Source organism: Colossoma macropomum, unplaced genomic scaffold (assembly GCF_904425465.1).
Source record: "Colossoma macropomum unplaced genomic scaffold, Colossoma_macropomum, whole genome shotgun sequence".
Taxonomy (NCBI): Eukaryota; Metazoa; Chordata; class Actinopteri; order Characiformes; family Serrasalmidae; genus Colossoma; species Colossoma macropomum.
The window spans coordinates 2,638,974-2,651,149 of NW_023494793.1; the positions used below are offsets into that span (position 1 = coordinate 2,638,974).

Below are 12,176 nucleotides of genomic sequence, written 5' to 3' on the forward strand. Positions count from 1 at the left end.
TTACACTGTTACTGAAGAGTAACAGTGTTGCACTGCATTATTATTAGAGGAACAGTGTTACACTGCATTATTATTACAGGAACAGTGTTGCACTGCATTATTATTAGAGGAACAGTGTTACACTGCATTATTATTACAGGAACAGTGTTGCACTGTGTTACTGAAGAGTAACAGTGTTGCACTGCATTATTATTAGAGGAACAGTGTTACACTGTGTTACTGAAGAGTAACAGTGTTGCACTGCATTATTATTACAGGAACAGTGTTATACTGCATTATTATTACAGGAACAGTGTTGCACTGTGTTACTGAAGAGTAACAGTGTTGCACTGCATTATTATTAGAGGAACAGTGTTACACTGCATTATTATTAGAGCAAGTGTTACACTGTGTTACTTAAGAATAACAGTGTTACTGAAGAGTAACAGTGTTGCACTGCATTATTATTAGAGGAACAGTGTTACCCTGCATTATTATTAGAGGAACACTGTTACACTGTGTTACTGAAGAGGAAGAGTGTTGCACTCTGTTACTGAAGAGTAACAGTGTTACACTGCATTATTATTAGAGGAACACTGTTACACTCTGTTACTGAAGAGGAAGAGTGTTGCACTGCATTATTATTAGAGGAACAGTGTTACCCTGCATTATTATTAGAGGAACACTGTTACACTGTGTTACTGAAGAGGAAGAGTGTTGCACTCTGTTACTGAAGAGTAACAGTGTTACACTGCATTATTATTAGAGGAACACTGTTACACTCTGTTACTGAAGAGTAACAGTGTTACACTGCATTATTATTAGAGGAACACTGTTACACTGTGTTACTGAAGAGGAAGAGTGTTGCACTCTGTTACTGAAGAGGAAGAGTGTTGCACTGCATTATTAGAAGAACAGTGTTACATTGCATTATTATTAGAGCAACAGTGTTACACTGTGTTACTGAAGAATAACAGTATTAAACCATGTTACTGAAGAGAAAGTGTTACACTGTTACTGAAGAGAGTGTTACACTGTGTTACTGAAGAGTAACAGTGTTACACTGTTCTTAAAGAGGAAAAAAAACATTGCACTGCATTATTAAAGCAAATTGTTACACTGCATTATTAGAGAACATCTTTACATTGCATAATTAATGTTAACAGCATTGCACTGCATTATTAAAGGGTGACAGTGTTACACTGCATTATTAAAGAACTGCATTACATTGCATGATTAAATGACAGCAATACAATGCATTATTAGAGAGTAACTATGTTACACTGCATTATTAAAGAACAGTCTTACATGGCATTATTAGACAAAAAGGGCATTGCACTGCATGATTAAAGAACAGCATTACACTGCATTATTAGGGAGGAACCATATTACACTGTATCATTATGAAAGAGGAAAGTGTTACACTGCATTAGTAGAGTTACAGCATTACAGAACCAGTGAACGTCCAGCTTAGTTAAAATGACCATAATCAGACTTTTGAGAGTTTTTTGTCATCAGTTTTACGCAAAGCCGAAGATTTTGGATTTTATTGTGCTGCACGCGGGCTGGTGCGCACACGCTCACACTCTTGACTCTTCTCTTTCTGAACACGCGCGCACGGCTCCTCTTTTTCTGAGGCCACACACGCACGCGCGCGCGCGCGCGCGCACACACACACACACATACACACACGCACGCACGCACGCATGCACACACACACACACACACTTCGCACTAGAAACGCGCCTCGTGCACACCGCCCTCCCACCACTGAATGCCCTCCAAAACACCCCCCACCCCCATCTCCGCGTGCGTGACTCAGCAGCAGCGTCTCTCGCGCTTTCACCAAACTATATGATTTTCCTTCCTTTATTTCAAGCGTGCACGGAACAGTTTTCACCCCATCTCTCTCTCTCTCTCTCTCTCTCACACTCACACACACACACACAGACAGACAGACAGACAGGGCGCGTGCGCGCTCCACGGATCTTTTCTTTGCACCGCTCCTGCGTGCGCGCTCACGAGCTTTCAGCGCCCGCTGAAGTTTCTCTCGCGCTCCTCGTTGCTGGTCGCTCTCTGGACTCCTCCGAAGCGCGCGCTGGAATAAACCCTCCTACTTCTCTTCTTTCTCCTCCTCCACCTCTTTCTCCTCTTCCTCCTCCTCTTCTTCCTCCTGAAGCTCGCGCGGCTCCGCAGCAGCAGCGCTGGTGATGCGCCTGGGTCGGCGCGCGCAAGCAGCACCGAGAAAACATCCGCGCGCTTTTCTTCCCGGGACTTTTGCGCCGTTATCTCCCTCTCTTTCCTCCTCTAAGCCGGAATAGTGAAGTAAGTTTTCCCGTTGGATTTATTGGCATGGATACCGTGGCCGCGAGGATGCAGCAGGGCGCTCGTGCGTTTGGGAATCTTTAGGGGGGGAAAAGGCAAAAACGCTGGAGAGGAATTAAACAAGGATACACAGCAGCACTCCACCAAGAACCACCATGCACGTGCATATATACGGCTTCCTGCTGCTTTTGGGTAAGTTTGGCGCGTGCACACGCCTGCACGCATGCACACGCACACCCTAGGGACGCAACATGCATCCAACAAGTTGAACTAGCATATAATAAGTTAAGGGTTAGTAATGGTTCGTTTGCGTTCGTCAGATTGGGCAGTAATGCATTGGCACACATGGGCATATTGGCATTTGCCTTTGACACTGTATACCATTTCATATTGGCACTGGCATTTGCAATGATGCTGCACTTATTGGCATATAAGCATAGGCCCCGTATTAGCATTGTGGCCCCTGGGCACCACTATGGTGTCATTTGGCATTTGGCATCAAGTGTGACTTGGAAATCCATCACCTTTTGGTGCCTTATTGGCCAGTATATACACTGGCATTGCTATTGTCACTGCCCATACTGGCCATTCCACTCCAGTGTGGTAGCATCAAGGGTGGCACACAAGTCACTCCTCTGTTGGTTCACTTTTTGGAGAGACAGAAATAAAGTGTCTGAGAAAAGCTGGCACAAGACAGGGCGAACAGTCCCTGATAAAAAGTTGAACAGATGAGATAAAAGAACAGAACACCGAAATCCAGCGATAAAGAAGGAGCCCCAAACTCCTCGGCTTCTGCTCCGAGACGTTCAGAGCGAACAGGAGGAAGCCAGGGCTCCTCTTTGTGCTCGTCTGAAGGTGAGAATGATGAAGGTCACCCTGTGGATGGAGACTAATGCTGCAGTGCTGCTCGTTACAGTACAGGAGAGCGAACGCAGAAGAGTCTGAGAGACTTCCCACCACTTTCACACACTCGGGTTTCAGTGTTCAGATGGAGATTTAAGCCCAGGCTCGGGTTACGCTGGGGATTCAGTCGGGGATTCTCCGGCCAAAAGCTGCTTAAGTGCATGCACTGATGAAGATGAGCTCTGTCGTGATGGAAATTCTCTTAGTGGAAGGACCTGAGCTCGATGTGGGTTCTAGATAACAAAAAGAAAGCTGTGTTCATCCCTCCTTGGATCTGTCTTCACTTTCTTCATACCTATAGAAAAGTACAGCTTATAGTATAGCATATGTGTAACTGAATATATATATATATATATATATATATATATATATATATATATATATATATATATATAAACACACACACACATATATATATATATATACAGGTTATTTGTTTATTGGGCTATGTGCATGTGCAGTATAGCATATGTGTAACTGAATATGTTTACATATATGCATCTATAACAGTACATATGTGTGTGTATATCTACATATATATATATATATATATATATTTATACACATACAAGTATTTGTATATGTGCATGTACACTGTTCTTTATATATGCATGCATCTATATATGTGCATAATATCCATAACACATACAAATTTATATGCATTCAAATATATTTGGATATTTCTATCTATATATATGCAAATAAACAAATGCAGACACATAACAGAAGCAGCTTCTGTCTCATTCAGGTCACATTTTGCTATTTTCTGCGACTCGCAGGTACAAGTTTACAGAAGTAAAACCAATTTTTCCTTTTTTCCTCAGACCTGTAGGTGTCACTAGTGCCTCATTCCCTCCTTTCACCTTTTCTCCTGCTTTATAATCCAGAGATGAACAATCCAACACATCCAAACAAGCCGCATTTATCACCAAAGACGTCAACTTGAATTGAACCGGTACAAAAGACTGAAGCTAACCGTACTCAGGCTGTGGGCTAGTTTGGATTGCACACTTGTTGAACAGAAGTCCATTCACCGCCGTGAGAACAACTCCGAGCATTGTTGGACGCGCTTGTTCAGAGCGAGCGCTAATGATGAGATGTACTCGTGTTGTGTCATAAGTCAGCGCGCACTCTGCTGCTGCGTCTGCTGGAGTGAGTCACGGTGCTGATTGTTCTGTGGTCTAGATAGATACGACATTGTGGGCTTGAGGACACGCATTGTGTTCGCTGGACGCTGCTGCGGCCTGTCATCAGCAATCTGTCTGAGTCATAAAAGATGATTTCCACTCTAACGGGCTCCACAGTGATCTGCACTTTGCTGCTGGCTCAATGCCTTTTAAATGCCACTCCATCGCTCTCTGAGTCATTGGCGAGATATCAGCGCTTTTTAATTGCCCAAAATGGCTTTCTCGTATGTGATGCGCTTGACTGTGAGCCGAGGACTCATTCATATCGCGCTCGCCGTCGCAGAACATTACGATCTGATATTGTGATAAATGATAATTTGATAAGCGATTATAAATTCCCTCAGAAGTTGAGCTAAACTGATGGATGGTCTTTGCGGTTCCTTTATATGTGATAACGAGGAGTCTCTTGTATTGCCGTATTGGACAATACAAGGGCAGGACAAGTGATGCTCCATTTTCAGTCAAACATGCAGTTGGGAATGATTTTTAAGTGCGGACAACATCCACGAAATCCTCAGAAAAGCTTATTGTGACGTAATTTGTCACAATAACGATAAACATTGTCATATTGCCCAGCTCCACCCTTATCAAAGGTCATATACTGAGCACAGATGCACTCTGGGCTGGTTAAGATCTGGACAACAGTATTCATGTAGTCAGAAACTGACCAATGATGAATAAAGTTAAGCTGATAAACCGTACAGCAATGAATGGACTACCGTTTGTAACTATACACCTACATAGTGTAGCTATACGTTTGGTGTTTCTAATAAAGTGGCCAGTGAGTGGAAGTAGACGGTAGGTGTTTCTAATAAAGTGGCCAGTGAGTGGAAGCACAAGGTAAGTGTTTCTAATAAAGTGGCCAGTGAGTGGAAGCACAAGGTAGGTGTTTCTAATAAAGTGGCCAGTGAGTGGAAACACAAGGTAGGTGTTTCTAATAAAGTGGCCAGTGAGTGGAAGCACAAGGTAGGTGTTTCTAATAACGTGGCCAGTGAGTGGAAGTAGACGGTAGGTGTTTCTAATAAAGTGGCCAGTGAGTGGAAGCACAAGATAGGTGTTTCTAATAAAGTGGCCAGTGAGTGGAAGTACAAGGTTTGCGTTTCTAATAAAATGGCCAGTGAGTGAAAGTTCAACATAAATGTTTCTAATAAAGTGGCCAAATGAGTGGAAGTTCAACATAGACGTTTCTAATAAAGTGGCCAGTTAGTGGAAGTACAAGGTGGGTGTTTCTAATAAAATGGCCAGTGAGTGGAAGTAGAAGGTGGGTGTTTCTAATAAAGCGGACAGGTTTAGTCCTAAGGCTGATAAAGCTCTGTTCTGCCAAGGAGGAGCTCCAGATAGGTGAAGAATCAGTGGAGCATCTCCAGCTGAGGGTTGGAGGCTTTATAATGAATAGAACGGTGGACAGGTTCAGCAGAGCCGTGGCTTCAGGGGATTTCTGTTCTCCTACTTGTTTTTCATGCATGATAACTAACTTTCAGCACTCGTGCACCTATACAGTGGGCCTTAGAGGTAGATGGGCCTCATAAATTGGATAGTGAGCGGAGGCAGATGGCTGCGTTTGTCGTAAGGAGGATTGGGAATGCTCTGTGTGTTTTGTGTATAAGTGCACCATTTCAGCCAGTTTCTATTTTAAAAGTGAGGAATTGGTTACGGTCGGCTTAGAAATCTCTGAATCTCTGCAACGTAAAACCACCAGAGTCCTGAGAAACGGGCGATTCTGCTCACATCAGTCTGTTCATTACTGTATAAAATAAGATGTTTATAATATCAGAGTTTCTCGGAATCTCAAAGATGTCAATAATTTCATGCTGCATTAATATTGGCAGATTTTTTGGCAACCAGTATATCAGTCTGGCTCTGCAATTAATATTAATGTCTCTTCTCTTCTCTTCTCTTCTGTTTTGTTCTTCTCTCTTCATTTCTTTTCTATTCTTCTTTGTTCCAATCTCTTCTCTTTCTTCCTCTCTTCCTTTCTCTTCTCTTCTCCTTTTTAATTTCTCTTCTCTTCTCTTCTCTTCTCTCTCTTCTCTTCTCTTCTCTTTCTTCCTCTCTTCATTTCTCTTCTCTTCTCCTTTTTAATTTCTCTTCTCTTCTCTTCTCTTCTCTTCTCTTCTTCTCTTCTGTTTTGTTCTCCTCTCTTCATTTCTTTTCTATTCTCCTTTGTTCCAATCTCTTCTTTCTCTTCTATTGGCTCTTCTCCTTTTTCATTTCTCTTCTCTATTTTTTTTTCTCCTCTCTATGTTTCTCTTCTCTTATCTTTTGTTCTCCTTTCTTTATTTCTCTTCTCTTCTCTTCTCTTCTCCTCTCTTCTCTTCTCTTCTCCCTTATTCAGATGAGCTTGTGGTCAGCATGTCCAGTTCCTCGGCTCTGTCTGCGTCCGGTCCTCAGGACTGGGTGGACTGTGTAAAGGCCAGTGAGGTCTGTAACCAGAACCCTCAGTGTAGCTCCCGTTACCGCATCATGAGGCAGTGCCTGGTGGGCAAAGACTGGAACACCATGCTGGCTAATAAGGAGTGCCAGGCGGCTCTGGAGGTTCTGCAGGAGAGCCCGCTGTACGACTGCCGCTGTAAAAGAGGCATGAAGAAGGAGCTCCAGTGCCTGCAGAGCTACTGGAGCATCAACATGGGCCTGAGTGAAGGTAGGAGAGGAGACGGCAGGGCTTGTGTGTTTATTTACTGCTGGACTCTGTGTGTGTGTGTGTGTGTGTGGTGGTGGGGGCGGTGGTAAAAGTGTATCATGATGTGTTTTTATGCAGGAAGCAATTTAACTGCATCGATCATAAATTGTTGGAACAAAATTTTATCAGTTATAATATTGTTACGTTAAATATGCGCTCACCAAAATTGTCCAAAATTCTCCAAATCCAAACTTTTCCCAAATTTGTTTTTTTTTCTTCAAAAATTAAAAAATGTAAATTTTGGCAGATTTTTTAAAAACACAATTTTGTCTGTGAAGCTCAAAATTCATTTTTTTAAAAAAAAATCTTCAAACAAATTTTACTTAAAATCCAAATTTCTCTAAAATTCCTAAAATTCTCAATTTACATTAACAGCGTCAGAATTCTAACAGCTCTCAATTTTCAAAATATGGTGCTTTGTTTGTTTTTTCTGTATCAAACTACTGATAAATACTTCTGTATTCAGTGCATTTTAAAATTTGAGATTTCATGATGCTTTGAATGGCTTCCTAAAGGAATTCCTATGAAATTGTGAGGTCAGAGATTAACTCTAGCTAGAAGTGAGGTTGATGTGTGGTGGTTCCTATAAATTACTGCAGAACTGAGGAGTTCTCTTCACTTCAGCTCAGCCCACCTCAGATTTCTTTTGGCAAAAATCATGTGGTTGAACTCAGTACATTATCAGTCAACACCTTCCACAGAAATGATAGAAGGCCTTTCTTTATTTGTAATACTGTTGTGTTGTTCTTAGCAGTTCCTAGAAAAATGTGTTTAATAATCCAAATCTCAGTTTAGATTCTTTGGAAACCCTCCACTCATTCTTTGGCCTGTTTACAGAGACTTTCCTTTCTGCATGTTTGCTTTATTCTGCATATCGGGTCGTTTTTTACAGCTATCAAACCTGTAGTGGAGAAGTTCTTGGCTGTTGTATTTCCTCTTGATGTGATTATAAATCTCTGTCCAATGTTCCTCATAGAACCAGTGAAATAGTTACACTGATATTTTCACTGTTGATCTGTTGCTGCTCAAACTGACCAGCACAGGAGGCCGTTTCTCATTTTTATTACCATTATAATTTTTGGTAAAGTCTTCGATTTTGACACTTTTACTTTCATATTTTCAGCTGAAAACCAAAAATTAAATGTTGCCTAAATTTCTAAAAAAATTTACTTCAAATTCTAAAAACAAAAAATGTCCAAAATTTCAGTGTTAAAAATTTTCCACTATTTTAAAAAATTGTCACTATTTAAATATTTGTTTTGGCAAATAACCCATCAGCTTTATTATTTAGATAGTCTGAGAAGTATATAAGCATAAACACTTGCATTAAAATGTCTTAAAATTATGAAAAATAAGCATTCAAACAGCAGCGTCTTTGCCGAGGAGTTGAATGTAGGTGGGTGTCGGTGTAAAAGTGCTGGTTTTGGATCAGGTTTTATTTTCGGTCTTTATTGAGCAACAACATTGACCCTCAGATTGACTCATGCGAGCGCTGGCCTTCGCTCACGATGGTGGTGCAGTTTTTGTTACATAAGTCACATGATCGGCCGCTGATTGATCCGTTTTGTCCGCCGATGATGTCCCACACAGATTCAGGACCTCCAGGAGAGACGCTTTCTTTGCATTTCTGCTGTTTTTTTGTTGTTGGCTGACCTTGTGTTTGGTGTATGAGCAGAATTATATCCATACGTGTGGCATACAGGGTGGTTATGGGATATCCTGTTTGTGTACTTTGTGGCTGGACGATACAAACCCAGGCTGTACTGTGTGGAGCCAAACTGATTGACTGATTGATTGACCTGCTTAGGAGGCCCAGCCCCCCATCAAAACAAGCACATTGACCTTACTGTACATGTAATACTGTCATTGACTGACCTCATTCAGCTCCATCATTCAGAGCTGTAACCTTAAACTGGCTCATGCAAACCGAGGGGTGGGCAGAACGACGGCCTGTTATCATCAGGGGCGTCGGCTGGGCGTGTAAGGATCCGGGGCTCAGCCCAGTCCACTGTAGGAATGTTTTGGGATGTTAAGCGTCGGTCATAGACGAGTGAAAACACTTCTTGTCATAGAAAACAGATGTTTCCTCAATGATGCTGTTATTAAAGACTTCACATTTCCTCTCTGTCCACTTCAACCATCTCTTCTACAGGTCTCCTCTCTAATGTCTGCTAAACAAGAAACAATTTAATACATATATAAGACGGATGTGAAACATAAAAAAACATATTCAGGGGTAAAAGCCCCGAAAGCCCAGGCCAAGTGACAGCCCGGTTAGCATTATAGCAATAAAGTTTATCATGATACACATTTCTGAGTATGACCTGAGCACTGGCAGTAGGGAAGGGCTGAATTTAAAATGTTGTAATTTTATACAATAACTGATAAAAACGATGTGATTTTATGTTAATATTTTAGTTTCACATGACTAGTTTTAGTTGTAGTCAATACTTTATTATTATAATACTATACAATAACTTTATTATTGTAATACTATACAATAACTTTATTATTGTAATACTATACAGTAACCGTAGTCAATACTTTAATATTGTTATACTATACAATAACTGATAAAAACGATGTGATTTTATGTTAATATTTTAGTTTCACATGACTAGTTTTAGTTGTAGTCAATACTTTATACAATACTTTAGTCAATAACTGTTATACAACAGTTAGTTTCGGCCACGCGAGCTGATTGGTTGAGAAGCGTTCTAACCGTGCTGTTATTTCACCATAATATCACGGGTTTTTCACAAACACTGTATCACTCCGCTGAGACGCCGTTGCTAAGCAACGACTTTGACAGCTGTAGGAGACGCTCAGGCCATTTGAGCGTTTTTACTTCTTACTTCGCCACAAACAGAAAATGGACACTTTTAAGATCACATTTGACCGACAGCCGATTTGGTCAGACTCTGAAGATGAGACGACACTAAATTCCCAAACTGTCAGTTGGGAATTTAGTGTAAGGAGCTGGAGAACGAACTGCCGGCTGTGCAGCGAGTGGGCGGAGCTCGTTACTCTGACGTAGCAACAAGCTGCTCGTTAAGGAACTATAATTTGGTGAAGGAACTGCGAACATTAAAACATATTAAACGCCGCGTTCACGGCCCAGTTTATTAATTTATTACTGTATTTATTTAACTGTTCTATTAAAGCAGTAGAACACTCGAGGAGTGTGTTATCGCCAATAACATCACGGCTGTGATGATCTACGGCGACCAAATCACAGCCGTGAAGGTATTTCACAATAACACAGTTGTCTTTTCTCAATCATCACATTTCTTAAACTCAGATAAACAGCAGAAACTCATGATCTCAAATAATATACAGCCAGCTCCAGAATTATTGGCACCTGTCCTGAAAATGAGCCAAAATCAACATATTAAAAAACTTCACTTGCAATTAATGATATTTTGGGTGTAAACAAAATGATTTTACATGTATGTAGCCTAAAATGTATAATGCTCAGAGACAACAGTGGAGTTCCTGGAGCCTACAAAAAGGCTTCCTCAAAGATTTTGTTTTTTTGGTTTTATTAAAAAAAAAAATATATGGGTGCCAATAATTTTAGGCTATATGTTTTTGAAAGAGTACATTATTCCTAAAATAAAACAGCATCTCGCAGGAGTGATCTTTGTTAGACAAACGCTAAGCAATCTCTCAAAACATTTTTGAGGAACATTCAAATGATTATATGCTTTATTTATTTTGTATAATTATTTTTGCTCAGCTTCTTGAAGGGTGCCAATAATTCTGGAGTAGGCTGTAAATAATGCCGCACTGGCGATGGAGCTAAACCCAGTTCTTATGGATTTGTTTTTTGTTAATAAGCCTTTTTTAATCAGTTTTCTTCGTAATAAAAATAGCATTAATATTGCAAAGTTACAACCAATAAAGCTGTAAATTATCACTGATATAAATTGATATGCATATACAGATAAACCGTGGGTTGTCAGTACTGTCAGATGCTATTGGCTAAATGATAGTTCAGTTGGGCTTTAATCAATACTTCTGGAACACTGAACAACAGCTTGGATCGATCACAGAGAGCATGTAAACAACAACAAATACATTTACCACTTGTTTGGTTATTCTAGTTTTGCTAATGCTGGATTAAAGAAACTGCTGGACTTACAGTGTTCAGTGCTTTAAATGCAGCTCTGCTGATTTGCTGGTGCATTTTGTTTGTTTTGACTTCAGCCCCCGCAGAAAATAACAAAATATCTCGATACATATCGTTTATCAAGTATCGTGATGTTGTTTTTTTGCCCACATTTCAATCAAATTAAAGAATATTTTGAAAGAACTGCTGAAACCGAAGTTCAGATTTATTTGCAGTGACTTATTAGTGCAGACATGCAGTGAAAACATCAGCCCACCACTAACGATCACAGCATTGTTTATACAGAAGTCTGTAAATAATAATTATCTTCAGAGCTGCGGTAACAGTGTGGTGTTCATGTGCTGTTGGAGCTCAGAGAGCTTTTAGGTTTGTGTGTTTGGGGTCCCAGTTATTTGCTGAAACTCATAACTGTAAACAAGACAAAACAAAAACAACACGCAAAGCCCCTTTCCCCAAACCGCACAGACTGTTTGCATCCGAATGAGACACGAATCTGTAATGTGACAGACTTTTTTTTTCTCAGTTGTTTCTTGTTAGAATTCCTGGAGATCATATTTCACACTGTGTCTGTTTCAGAAACAACAGCCTGCCGCCAAAAACACCACCAGAAGACATGCTATTGCTGCAAAATCAAATATTTAAGGAACTTATTCATTAAAAGGCAAATAGATAGAAAAAAAAACATTTAACGAAAGAAAGAAATAACACTGAAAAAGTGATGCATTGGACATACTTGACTCAAACGTCTACATCATTAACTGTGAGAAAAGAAAGACACTGTACAGCTACGTTTAAGTTCCCCAAACGCCCCCCTCACAGGTACAACATGGTCCTTAAAGTCCTGAAAGTACATTATGTTCACTTTCTCAGATAAAAGGTTCATATTGACATCACACAATCAAATAGAGAAATGGAATCTAAAGCCTGGAGTGAAGACGAGGTGTATGGACTTTAAAGCATTGTAATCGCG

The 12,176-nt window shown here is 40.4% G+C and overlaps 1 protein-coding gene across 1 annotated transcript in view; it reads left to right on the top strand.

The window, feature by feature from the left end:
• The first annotated feature begins 2,001 nt into the window (after window positions 1–2,001).
• Window positions 2,002–12,176, top strand: part of gfra2a (GDNF family receptor alpha 2a) — a 143,706-nt gene continuing 133,531 nt past the window's right edge. The window contains exons 1-2 of the mRNA XM_036578201.1: window positions 2,002–2,496; window positions 6,730–7,035. Of these exons, the coding sequence (XP_036434094.1) occupies window positions 2,460–2,496; window positions 6,730–7,035 (343 nt within the window). The 5' untranslated portion in view covers window positions 2,002–2,459. The remainder of the gene's footprint in view (window positions 2,497–6,729; window positions 7,036–12,176) is intronic.